Here is a 12,807-nt window from a genome sequence, read left to right as displayed (position 1 = left end):
CTAGCTAATTTGTTAGCCTGATGTAACGGCCCAACATGTGTCCTATAAATGTGCACTCTCCAAAACCCTAATTCCTCATTCTCTTTTTTCATTTCACCCATCCCCTTCTCAGCACAGCTTTTAGCTAATAGCTAAGGTGTAAGTCATGTTGTTCTTCTATTATTAGTTTCTATAAATCTTCAACTTTTCATTCTGCTATGTGTAGCTTGGTTCAATTTCTACTATCTAGGTTTTATCTTATCCAATTTTTCCCTGTGAGGAAGATCTCCCAAAAATTGATAGGAAGTGCCGTATGACACTCCAAACAGCAGCGTCGTGTTCATTACCAACCAGCAATGTCACGAAAGCAACGCTTTTTTCTCATCCACCGATGGCAAAACCCTAATTCTGCCGTTGGTCGAGAAAAATTCACTGCTTTTGCGGCGCAGGTTGGTTTGTCCCACGCTGTGTGTGTGATTTGAAACGGGTCTCTGAGGGTTTAATACTTAAAAAGTGTAAATCAATTTTAATTTTCTTTTAATTTAGGGTTTAGGTTCAATGCCACGTCGCTGATAGCTATTTGCTTTGACCAGCGATGCTATGATTGGACCAATAACAAGAGTTTCACTTGTTTCGCATCTTGATAGGAACCTGCGGATTTCAATATTCTATGATCTGTGGAGCCGTTTTCTGCGATTACATTCTCTCTTTTTATATACAATTTATCAATCTTTGAAGTATTTTGTGTATTTGAATGGAAGCCAATGAGGACTAACTTGAATTGGAATTACCGGCTGAAAATTATTATCTTGATGTCAAATTCTGGCTTACTGAGGCTTCCGTTCATTGGTGATTTACAAAGTTCTAATCAGATTAAGTGGGGTTATTAAACTAAAGAATTTGATTAGTGTGTAGAATGGAAACCTGGCAAAGTATAAACATCAATTGGGAGTTATAGTAACAATATCTTGACATGAATTAATATCTTGAATTAGATTTAAAATATATATAATTATTGATTAAAAGGGATAAAGGCTCTATAATAGAGTCAACAGCAGGGGCTTATTTCATAGTTACTTGACTGCCGCTTAGAGCCAAAATCAAATCACCAGATGAAGATCCTTGAAATTATAATCCTTTGTTTCAAGATACAAATTTCTGGATAAATTCATTGGTTTTATATTTTAATCAATTTTTTTTTTATTAAAATTGACATAACAAGACGGATTAATGTTTTTAATTTTTATCATAGGGATTTGCTGACAAACCCAAAATTAAAAGCAACACTTGTTTTTTCACTCAAATAAAGTTTGGCTGCCTTAGAATTAAGTCTTACTAATGCTCGTTAAGATCAAACATTTATCATTGTTTACCCAATTATTTAAATTAATTTTTAATAAGTGACCTGACAAATTTGAAAACTGTTATCGCATCCAAGCTTCTCTAATGATTTACAGGCTTAAGGGGGAAGAAGGTTGTGCTTTTGAAGAGAGACTGCTGAGCAAAGAACACGCAGAAATGGATCAATCTGAACTTGGATTGTTTTTTGACAACATGAAGAAAATTGGAATTGGTCACTTAGGAGAAAAGGAAAAGGAAAAAAATGGAAAATTAATGTAATGCATTAATGTTTTTGGTGCACATCAAATTGTTATCTTGATCATTTTCTAGTTGAATACTCTAATCAAGTGTCTATTTATATTAAGTTTGTAAAATAGATATTTTTATAAATCAAATACTACAACAAATATTGAGCCCTATTACAACATCAATATTAATCATTTCTATTTTCCTAAGTTAAAACTAGCTTAAGGCAATAAAACCAACACAATATCAATTTGAGTGACATTATAAAATAAAATATGATTGATCTTGAGTTTGAATATTTACTTTATCAAGGATACTAAATTTAAACTAAACTTACACTTCTGATTAACAAAATCTAACACGGCTTTTGAGAGCTTTATACTACATTACAATACTACATCACACTATTGATGACCACGAAGATCAAATAAACTCTGATGTAATAGACTAATAGTTTAGTGGATTTACTATCTAGTTGATTAACAAAAACAGTTAGCTGCAATTTAATGTTTGCTAGATCAAAACATGTTTTTGGTAGGAACTAAAACCAAAAAATATATATATTTTAATTTTTCTTTTTGTCTTGAAATATATATTGTTTTTGGTTGAGTGGTGTTGAAATATTTTAATGGTTAAAAATACGTTAGGCCTAAGCCTTCAGTTAAAAAATTGTTTAAGCAAAAAATAATTATAACTTAGTAACTAATTTGGGCTTACACCAATGCGAGATGATTTACCATTGTGTATATGGTATGGCCCAATAGGCCCAAAATAGAATTCCGGAAACAAAAAAAAAAGCGAAGAATCGAAGAGGAAGAGAAAGATGCTACACCAGAAAATCGCATACTCGAATCGGAGGTGATCGGTACTCCGTACTCGGTAGTAAAAGTGAAAACACTCAGTATAACTAAATTCAGCTCCTTTCAGCTCAGCTGGAGCATCAATTTCTCTCAGAATCGTAATTTATAGGGTTTTGTTTCTGCAGTTATGGCTTCTCCTGCGCATTTTGACGATGTGAGTCTTCTCTCTCTCTCTCTCTCTCTCTCTCTGTTGCGTTTTCCTTTCAATCGCTCTCAATTCTTCCGAATTCCACAGGATTTTGATTTCGGAGGCGGATTCCCTGCAAGGCATTCAGGTTTCTTTTTGTTTGTTTAGTTTTGTTTTCGGTTTAGTTAACGCTGTTCGTTATCGAAATTTTGAGATGCGTTTGGTGGATTTTTATCGTCGTTTGTGTAATATAGGTAATAAGAGGCCTTCGCCGGATTACGACGATGAAGATTATGATAATGATCCTTTTGCGCCTAAGAAGGTACTCTAACTTTCACACTGTATCCATGAATTGAATTTGTTTTGCAATGCAAGCATTTACCACTAGGCTAAAAGCTAGAGGTGATAGATAGCTATGGTGCAGTGTTATTTCCTTATAGTTTATTAGAATTAATTAAGCTTATGGAATCGAAATGAGGGTATGCTAATAGGCCATAGTAATAGAGGAAGACGTAGGAAATTTATGGATGAATAAAACTATTGAGAAGGAGCTTAGATTTTTAGGGCTTGTGTGAGATATATGTAGTCCATGACTCTATACAATGGTATTGCTTGGTTCATGAAGTATGACCCCAGCTAACGGGGGTAGGACTGGTTGTTGTTTTTCTCTTTTGCAGCGCTGAATTATAGTTGTGGAATAAGTGTTGGCTTTGAGGAATGAGGTAGCTTTGAGAAGCATTGCTGTGTTTTTTCGCAATGAAAATCGGGGTAGTATAGTGTTATGGGGATGATTGTGATTTTTATTTGCTATTGTATTGATTGGTAAGGGAAGTTAACATAGGTAAAGTGTGTTGATGTGTTTAAGATGGCTCACTAGTTATATGCTTACTTGCAAATGAAAAATACTAAAACACAAATTCTAACTGCAAATTGTAATGCAGACCAAATCAAAAACCGATGAGGTTGCTTCTGGTGTAACAACAGGAATGATCTTGTCACTTCGTGAGAGGTAGCTCATAGTATACAGCTTGTGTTAGACATTGTACACTGCTAGGATTGCAGTAAATTATTTGTGCCTAACCCTTCTTTTTCCTTTCATTCTTTCGACTCTTGTTCTTGACAGCCTTCAGAACTGTAAGGATACACTTGCAACGTGCCAAGTACGTTTTCTTCCATTATTGGAATTTGTCCCTTCTGGTACCATTATCTTTCTTGTGCACACATTATTGTCTAAATATTTATTATTCTGTTTTTTTACTATTTATCTGTTTACTATCTGTCATCATGTTAAAAGTGGACTTTATTTACAATTCATGTAATTTAAGAGATGAAGTCATGATTGGTTCTAAATGGCAAGGCTGCATTTATAACTATTGTATTGTAACCATGTGGACAAAGTATTGTTGCAGCCTACTCTTCATAGTTAATTATTTAAAAAAAATCATTGACTTGATCAGTGAATTTTCCAGAATGAACTTGAGGCTGCTAAATCCGAGATTCAAAGTTGGCATTCTTCAATTCAAAATGAGCCTTGTGTACCTGCTGGTGCCACTCCTGGTTAGTTTGCTCCTTGTCTTTGGCATGTTAATTGTGATATACACCTGTATTTTAATTGTTCAAGTCTTAGTTCTTTGTACACAATTGCTTTATTTTTTTGTTATAAATTTATCCATGAACTATTAGTTAACCTTTGTTCTTTCCAGAGCCCAAAATGTTGCTTGATTATCTTCAGGCCCTGAAATCCTCAGAAGAGTCTTTAAGAGAGCAGGTTTAGAATCAAATCTGCCCTTTTTTTCTGTTGATGTAGTTCACTATCCATTCATTAATTATCAATTATCATTGACCATTGACATATATCTATTATTATCAGCTTGAAAAGGCAAAGAAAAAGGAAGCTGCGTTCATTGTAACATTTGCAAAACGAGAACAAGAGATAGCAGAGTTGAAGGTATCATGCTCAAAATAAGTTTTTTCTATAGCATGGCTGTATATGTGCAATTACATTTCTTTCTGAAATCAACTTTGACCACTTGGTAAAATTTATTTCCACCCTTTTTAAGAATACTAACAAATTTACTCACTCTTCAATGCTAGTCAAGTTGTATTTCTTTTAATGTGAGTATGGTTAGCTATTTTACAAATGCTAAATATGAAAGTAGTTTGAAAGAGTGGCATTTTACAAAATATAGGGATGTGAATTGTCAAATTACCTAATTTCAGAGAAGTTAGTGTATTCTTTTAGATATTGTGGCTAGTATATTTTAACCACAAGGTAGGGTGGTATAATTTATCCTTAACATTGGATTTTCCTATTGGAACTTTCCATTTTATTCTCTTCATTAGTTAAGTACTAGATAGGGTACACCCAATAAATTATCTTTAGTGTGGGGTTTTCATTTAGTAGTTTTTAAGAAAGTGCCATTCACTTGATTAATAATTGTTATTGATATGAAGATGAAAATATCACGATGCCCTGTGAATCGTATAATCTTACAACACCTTGTGATAAAAAAGCCGCTTTTTATTCTATTATTATTTATTTATTCCTCTTATTGTTATCATGATCAAATTAACTATTTTATTGCTGTTTATAAACTCAGTCTGCTGTGCGGGATCTAAAAGCACAACTCAAGCCACCTTCAATGCAGGTATGGTTATAACATGGATGTTAAGTGTGACACTCTAGATATACACTTTTTCCTGTGCAAACAAGCAGTGTTGCTCCTTAAAAAAACTGGAATACACTAGTGTGCTGTTTTTCAGCTTTTCTTTGATTCATTTACTTGAATAGTGACATGTACCTTGGCCTTAACTCAATGACTTGCCTAGGTTAAGATTTTAGGATATTACTTCACTAAACTAAACCTGTGCAAGCTTGTCCTTTGTGCCTTGATATCTTGTGAATATAATTTTCAGGCAAGGAGGTTGTTACTAGATCCAGCTATTCATGAAGAGTTCACGCGTTTAAAGGTTTGTTATTTTTAATTAGATATTGACTACTGTATAATGAAGTTTGGCTATATGCAGCTCGATGCTGACTTGTATTGAATAAACTTTGGTCTATCATTTACTTTGTTGGAGACTTGCACATGGAGGTGGTCAAAATGTATGTCACACCTTGTGTTGCGCCAAGAGGATTTAGTGAAAAAAACATATTATCTCCATGATTAACAGTGTTAATGGTTAGCAGATATTGCGTCCCTTTTTCACTAGAGAACTTATTAAGAGACTTTTGAAAAATTGAGATGGAAGAATATAGACAGGTGTTGTATTTTGGGTATGTGAATAGTCTTTTGTTGAGGATGGATTTAAAGTATAAAAATAAGATTTTAAGGTGGCATATTAGAATAGGCAAGAGTCTTCTAATATTTTTTAGTGTATTCATAGTCGTCACATGTCCTCAATTCCAATTATATGTATATCTTCTTGTAATAATGTCAATTAGTGGTTACATATTTTTTTTTTTTTTTTACCTAACATGTTCTCAACTGTTCTCATCTGATGATAGAATTTAGTAGAGGAAAAGGAGAAAAAAGTGAAGGAGTTGCAAGATAACATAAATGCAGTAAGCTTTACTACTCAAAGCAAGATGGGGAAGATGCTGATGGCTAAATGTAGAACTCTGCAGGAAGAAAATGAGGAGGTTGGGAATCATGCTTCTGAGGGAAAGGTGCTGCTCTCTCACCGCTTTATGCAAATTGTTGTCACCATTTTCTCTCCATAGATGTACTGTGTTAGCACTAGAACTAATGTTACACTTGCATGTATTCACATAAATATAAAACTTGGTAAACGGTATTCTTTGTTTTGATGAATTGATGGTCATGTTATCATCTTTTCCCCTTCTGTTTTCTTCTTGTGCAGATTCATGAATTAGCCATGAAAGTTGCATTGCAGAAGTCCCAGAATGCACAAATCAGAAGCCAGTTTGAAGGTTTGTTGAATGATATTTCATTTCATTATATTTTGGCTTTTGGATCCTTTGACTCATGTATTAGCTTTTCTAGGTACATTGGTAATCTTAGTTTCCTTAACATATCGAGATATGGAATCAACAATGATATGTGTGACGGCAGAATTAATCATATAAAATATATCTATGCTAGAAATATGTTGCGGATGGAAGATGTTGCCTTACGTTCCTCGTCTAAAAAAATGGATCTTCTGAGAGAAAAATATTTATGTATTCGATTACTTATATATATAATCTCACACTGGAAATTAACGTAGCGTTAATCCTTCACACTGACTACAGGGTTGCAGAAACATATGCAAGGACTGACAAATGACGTGGAAAGATCCAATCAAACGGTTAACTTCTCCCTCCCTCCTTTTTTGTTGTTATTTTTTAAGATTGCTATGCATGCTCAGTTATAAAATGCTTAATGTTTCATCTTATTTGTCAAAATTGGTGAAAATTATTGTTCATGAGGGTCTTGGAGGTTCTGATTTTTGTTTTGAACATGATCGTGTATTCATGTTATGTCGAGAGATAGACACAAGTTTCTTCCATGGTTGATTGTTTTAAATTACTAGTTCCAGGATATTTTAGTCGGAGACTAAGTGGATTTGTTTTGCTCAGGTTGTAATATTGCAGGAAAAATTACAAGATAAGGATCAGGAGATCCAAAAACTGAAACAAAAGCTCCAACAAAAGAACTTGATGATGGAAGATGGAAGATCGGATGCAGCAGAAAATTTTATCGAGAGTGATAAGCCGGAAGTACCTAAGGAAGCTGCCAACTAGTATATCTATCACCAATTTTACAGCAGACGTTCATTTTTTTTTCCCGCTATTAAGTTTTGCTGATGATTGTAAATTTTATATGACGCATTATAACATTTCTATTTATTTATTACTCTTTGCGATATACAATAGTTGCTAGTTACACGGGAGGGAGGGAGCGCAGATCTAACTTAAACAAAATAAAAAACTACAAAAATTAGCTATGGAATGATAAGTAGAATGATGGTGCAAGTGAGCAATATCTTTATCGGTTTCGCCGAGGCCATCCTAAGCCTGCACTTCCAATGTTTCCAACTGGTTGAATAGGTTCCAGAAGTCCCTTGGTCGAACTGCCCAGCCCTTCCCCCTGCATCATTATTAGATGTAGTAACCATATAACGTTACTTCAGTTAATATAAAAGACAAATCTCAAACCCTTAATTCTAAAGAGATTATATGATAACCCACACCACTATTTTTTTAAAATGTGATACTGATTAGTCTTGCAAACACAAAACTAACTTGTTTAATGTAAGTATAACAAATGAAATAATGTTGCGCATGTTAGATAAATCGTGAATGGCTTAAGCCATAACAAATAAATGCCGTCTAGTGGTATTGAACTATTGATGTAGAAGCTTTGCAACATTGGTAGTTTCAAACCGCAGAACAAAACAATTATCAATGAAATAGAAATTCTCGAATGTTTCAGCAAGTTAAAAACATTTGTAGACGGTAAGAACATACCTCCTTCCAACCCATGTTTTTTAGTAGTTTTCTGGCATAACTTCCAGATCCAAATGACATCTCCAAGGCCTCTGATGCAGCTTCTTGTGTACAGCTAGCACCGGGTGACGATGGCGTATCAATATAACTGCCCTTGGAATTCTTCTGTCCATAGCCCACACCAAAACCGCCATGCAAGTTTCTTCTTTCAGCAGCCCTATCTCTGTATTTACATTTCATTTGCTGCCATAGTTTTTATAGATAGACATTAATACCCTTAGCCATCAATATCACAAGAACTAATTGTTAGATTTCAAAATCAGACTACAAACCTCGGATGCAGGGACAGAACTTGGCAACATCGACAAATCCTTCTCTATGAGAATTTCACCTGAAGCCGAAGCAATTCCTTCCCCAGACTTTGAAGGACGGCAGATCTTTCTCTTAGATGATAATTTAGGAAAATCCCAATCTTCTGTTGGATTAGTAGAGTCATAAGTTGATAGAGAAGCCACATATCTGGCACTAGGATTTCGCAATCTGTACACTTGTCCTGTTAAAAGAACAAGCAGCCATATTCAGTTGTAACAATTACATATGGCACTATCATTTTACTGAAATTGCTCCATTAAAGTGAAATTTATATGTCAAGTCCAAATGAAATATATGATAACATTACATCTCGTGTATTTTCATAATAGTTCATGTCTTCATGATATGCAGAAAGCTAAGTAATAACAAATAAAAGTGAAAAATGCAAACCTGTTTTGACTCGTACCAGATCGAGATGTACTTCATTGATAGGGGCAGATCGAAATTTCCCTCCCCCAGAAGGGATAGATGGATGCCTCTTTGCAGAATGCTTTACAATTCTTCCAACCAACCTAGCCGCCTTATCTTTTCCATCCTTTTTGGATCCTTTAACCATTTCCCAATCCCACATGTCCACAACTGGAAACTCCGAAGCCAGATCTGTTTCTGATTCAATGACTTGACCATATTGAGCTCGCCATTTCTCTTCGTCTGATAGGATACCTATAACAGCATTCAGCATGAGGCATATGAACAAAAAGAGGCAAGTAATTCCAAGTTCCAACCACGTGATAAAAATTCAACTATGAATTCATGCAGAGAATGAAAAACACTTGATAGAACACTCAAAGCAAACTAGATTTGCTGAAAACAAAACAAGGGAACAAGCTAATGTTAGGTTATTTGATTTTTCACGGAAATAAGCAATTGATAGTTACTGACTTACAGTATACTCAGTGCACAACATAATGATCTTTCTACAAATTACTTCTAGGGGTAAAGAGAATAGATGAAATATCAAACCTAGTAAATTGCTATATCATAAAATACGATATATGTTGTTGAACTCTGTCAATCTAATATTAAGCTTACAAGCACACATCTGTAACATACCTTCATCTGTGGTACTTGCATCAGCTGTGCCATTTAACTGATTTAAGTCCTCGGCATCTGGGATCCACTCACCCTCTTCCAGTTCATAAGTATCGCTGTAAGCTATACCTTCATCAACAGTAGTTTTATCAACTATGCCATTTGCATCTACTGGCCCTGGGATCCACTTGTCACCCACTTCACAAGTATTGTCATTAACCATACATTCAGGAAACAGATCATTTAGAAGCAGGGTAGTTCTACATTTTTCTAAGATAAAAACGTCAAGGGGTATATGACAAACCATCAGCAGATCCATCATCTGTTTCCAAAGGCACTGTCATTGTATCAGCTGTGCTATTCCCTGTCTTGTAGCCAGACAAGTAAAGATCAATAAGCGTGTCCTCTAACCTGTACATTAGCAAGATGAATAAGTCCAAGGGATAATTTTGAATATATAATCATTTCAATGGAATAAGTTTCTTGAAGGTACATACCATTCTGATGGTGGCGGAGGAGGGTTTTCAATAGTCGGAGTGCTCACAGAATTCAAGAGATCTATTACAAATACATCTACTTAGTTAACTGTCGTCACTCATTCATTACCACTACATGCTTGAAACACGTAACGTCGATGCTCAAAGAGTACTAGAAATCAATTGTCAATTGGTTAAAATAACTGAAGTGCAAATGTAATGTGGCACACGGCAGTAACCCCTTGTTGTTGGCTACTGCAGAACCTGCTTTCGACCATCATCATACTGTAATATTGTTTCCAGAGCATACCTCAGCTCAGATACTATGATTATCAAGAATTAATCAAATTTGACACTTAAGCTGACACTACATACCATAGTCTGGATCATTAGACAAGGTTTCTGTCTGCTGGTAAGCTTTGAATTCACTTTCGAGGAAGGAAGGGTATTCCTCATTGTTGTTACCATATACTTGTTCTGTGCTTTCTGGAGCAGCTTCCTCACACGGATATGTTTCTTCACCATCATCCTGAGACAACATGCAAAAGGAATGTAAATCGTCAACTTGACACGACAATGATCAAAGGGTTTAGTTCTTAAGAAACCAAATGTAGATTAATCGAGAACCTGTTACCTTATTGGAATCTAAAAGCACATAATTCCCATCCTCAAATTTATAATAATGACCATCTCTGCTACTATAGTACCAACCAGCACTGGGGTCATGGTAAAATCCACTACTGCAAGAAATTAATCTACATTAGAGTAAGAACCAGAACTTGATACGAGTCTGTAGATTCTAACTAGCTTAGCCTCAGCAATAATAATTCAATATACTATGAGCTTTAAGCCTTTTAACAACCATTTCAATCTGTTACAGGAAGTTAAATTAGGATTTTAGGTACCTCCTATCTAAACCCTAAATTTCTGCTGTACCAAGCGTTTATCACAACATATTGTAAACACATTAAGCTCATCATCATCTAAATTAGTGAACGAATCCTCATTCTGACGAAAAAAAAAGATAAAAATTACGATTTGACGAAAGGAAAATGCAAATCATTCCACATGCAGAAAATCAACTGCAACGCAATCTGTGTAATTAAGATATGAACGTGTGATCATGATGGAAGAAAAAAGTAGGATTAAGAACGTATGGAGTAACCACTAATCACATGAATTGTTTGAAATTTAGAGAATAATAAGAAAGGAAACCTTGCATGAAAGTATAGCTGTGAATTTTCATCCCAAACAAAAACAGAATCGCTTTTTTCCGAATTTTGAGGGTCCCAATCCATAACTCCTCTTTCTTCTTATTCTTCTTCTTCTTCTTCTTCTTCTGCGGCTCCTGAATTTGTCGGGTTTTGCTCTCTCTCTCTCTCTCTCTCTCTCTCTCTCTCTCTCGATTGATTGATTATTGTTGGGCTCTGTTTTTGGTTGTTATTGGGCTGTTTTAAGTTAAGTTCCAGGCTCATCACGCTTATTGGGCCTAGCCCAAATATTACAGGTCCATTCTTAAACAGAATTGGTTCTTTCGGCTAGGGGTGTACATGGGCCGGCTACATCGGGTTTGGCTTAATCCAGACTCGACTCAAAATATAGACCGGACTTAATTTTTAGACCCTAACTCAATTCTAAATCCGATGAAACCTACGCACCTTCAGGCCGGGTGAAAACCGAGTAAAAATCAGGTGAAAACCGAGTCTTTAGCATGTAAAAATCACCTAATCTCCAACCACTATTTCACAATTCACATAGTAAAATTCACTTAAAAAAATATAACAAGAATCAACCATTCTTTAAAATTGAAGCATAACCATAATCAATACTAATATTGTCTAATAACACCAAATATTTAAATCAATACAAATAACACAATATTATGCATTAGTCTAAAGTCTTATACATTTTAAACATAAAATATTAACTTATAATCTTATAATGACTAATAACACAAAATATTAAGGTTTACAATATTTAAATTCCACATAAGAATAGCCATCATCCATCACTAATTACACAAAATATTAATTGTGTATGATGACCGGGCCATCAGGCTGAGTTCAGGTGACCCGAGCTAGGTCCGAACCCAACCTGGAATAGTGACAAGTTCTATTTTTGAGACCCTTACCCGACCCTAGACCTAATGAAATCATACTAAATTAGCTCCCTAAAGTGTTCGGGATCGGGCCAGGTCTTCGGGTCGGGCCGGGCCATGTATACCCCTACTTTTGGCATCTAATTCCAAATATTACAGCTTCTATATTCTTAAACAGAATTCATCTTAGCGGAGTGTCACGGTAAATTTTAGAATGTTAGATTTAACAATATTTGTATAATTTTCTGAAGTATTTAAAAATGCTCTAGATGGTTCCGGAATGTTCTAGAATGTCCTAGAAGGTCCCAGAATACTCTAGAAGGTTCTAGAAGACTCTAGAAAGTCATAGAGTATTCTAAAAAAGTGTGGATGTATATAGGAGTATGAAGAGTAGTGTGAAAGAATCTAGAAGTATTTAGAAAGTTGTAGTGGGATAGATATTTGTAATGAAGGTTTTAGATAATTAATCTGGACCGTTGATTAGATTTAATCCTAACCATCCATTAAGGAAGTGGATGACTATAAATAGGAGGTGAGAGTTAGTGTGAGAAGTGTGTGCAGTATGATTTTGTTTCTATATTAATTTGGTGCACACGCGTATTGACAGGTTATTAATTACTATATTCTTTTATTTATATTAATATTGATATACTGATTGGAAATATGATTTTTGTTTATATATTAATTTGGTGCACACGCGTATTGGCAGATTATTAATTACTATATTCTTTTAGTAATATTGATATCTTTTATACTAGTAAACTTAGAAGAGTTAGTGCTGACATGTCATTTTCTTAGCATTTTGAATTTTTTTAAATGAATTT

At 34.7% G+C, this 12,807-nt stretch overlaps 2 protein-coding genes and 3 non-coding genes across 5 annotated transcripts; 4 read left to right on the top strand and 1 right to left on the bottom strand.

The window, feature by feature from the left end:
* The first annotated feature begins 248 nt into the window (after positions 1 to 248).
* LOC130947149 (small nucleolar RNA Z112) lies at positions 249 to 479 on the top strand. The gene has a single exon (XR_009072558.1). It is a non-coding gene; the product is annotated as a small nucleolar RNA Z112 (small nucleolar RNA).
* A 52-nt stretch (positions 480 to 531) lies between these two features.
* Positions 532 to 683, top strand: LOC130947155 (small nucleolar RNA snoR2/U65). The gene has a single exon (XR_009072563.1). It is a non-coding gene; the product is annotated as a small nucleolar RNA snoR2/U65 (small nucleolar RNA).
* Positions 684 to 737: 54 nt separating this feature from the next.
* Positions 738 to 821, top strand: LOC130947153 (small nucleolar RNA snoR77Y). Its single transcript, XR_009072562.1, has one exon. It is a non-coding gene; the product is annotated as a small nucleolar RNA snoR77Y (small nucleolar RNA).
* A 1,569-nt stretch (positions 822 to 2,390) lies between these two features.
* LOC130944733 (FKBP12-interacting protein of 37 kDa-like) lies at positions 2,391 to 7,409 on the top strand. The gene is made up of 14 exons (XM_057873226.1): positions 2,391 to 2,580; positions 2,662 to 2,701; positions 2,808 to 2,875; positions 3,495 to 3,562; positions 3,677 to 3,713; positions 4,023 to 4,110; positions 4,257 to 4,321; positions 4,424 to 4,501; positions 5,154 to 5,201; positions 5,470 to 5,523; positions 6,062 to 6,223; positions 6,418 to 6,487; positions 6,809 to 6,864; positions 7,136 to 7,409. The coding sequence occupies exons 1-14, from the start codon at positions 2,554 to 2,556 to the stop codon at positions 7,298 to 7,300; spliced, it is 1,026 nt and encodes a 341-aa protein (XP_057729209.1). The 5' UTR covers positions 2,391 to 2,553; the 3' UTR covers positions 7,301 to 7,409.
* Positions 7,410 to 7,414: 5 nt separating this feature from the next.
* LOC130944732 (uncharacterized) lies at positions 7,415 to 11,301 on the bottom strand. Its single transcript, XM_057873224.1, has 10 exons — positions 11,101 to 11,301; positions 10,520 to 10,625; positions 10,261 to 10,414; positions 9,907 to 9,967; positions 9,714 to 9,820; positions 9,431 to 9,607; positions 8,768 to 9,040; positions 8,338 to 8,558; positions 8,027 to 8,248; positions 7,415 to 7,646 (listed from the first exon to the last, which is right to left on the bottom strand). The coding sequence occupies exons 1-10, from the start codon at positions 11,181 to 11,183 to the stop codon at positions 7,545 to 7,547; spliced, it is 1,506 nt and encodes a 501-aa protein (XP_057729207.1). The 5' UTR covers positions 11,184 to 11,301; the 3' UTR covers positions 7,415 to 7,544.
* Between the last annotated feature and the right edge of the window lie 1,506 nt (positions 11,302 to 12,807).

This window comes from Arachis stenosperma, chromosome 8, assembly GCF_014773155.1.
Source record: "Arachis stenosperma cultivar V10309 chromosome 8, arast.V10309.gnm1.PFL2, whole genome shotgun sequence".
In the NCBI taxonomy this organism is placed as follows: Eukaryota; Viridiplantae; Streptophyta; class Magnoliopsida; order Fabales; family Fabaceae; genus Arachis; species Arachis stenosperma.
This window is presented reverse-complemented; position numbering and strand designations above follow the sequence as displayed.

Coding starts and splice junctions, on each gene's coding strand:
- LOC130944732 (XM_057873224.1), bottom strand. CDS start 11,183: ATGGATTGGGACCCTCAAAATTCGGAAAAAAGCGATTCTGTTTTTGTT. Junction 10,415..10,519: donor TGCTTTTAGATTCCAATAAG/GTAACAGGTTCT, acceptor ATGTTGTCTCAG/GATGATGGTGAAGAAACATA. Junction 8,559..8,767: donor TCTGGTACGAGTCAAAACAG/GTTTGCATTTTT, acceptor TTCTTTTAACAG/GACAAGTGTACAGATTGCGA.
- LOC130944733 (XM_057873226.1), top strand. CDS start 2,554: ATGGCTTCTCCTGCGCATTTTGACGAT. Junction 5,202..5,469: donor TCAAGCCACCTTCAATGCAG/GTATGGTTATAA, acceptor TATAATTTTCAG/GCAAGGAGGTTGTTACTAGA. Junction 6,488..6,808: donor AATCAGAAGCCAGTTTGAAG/GTTTGTTGAATG, acceptor CACTGACTACAG/GGTTGCAGAAACATATGCAA.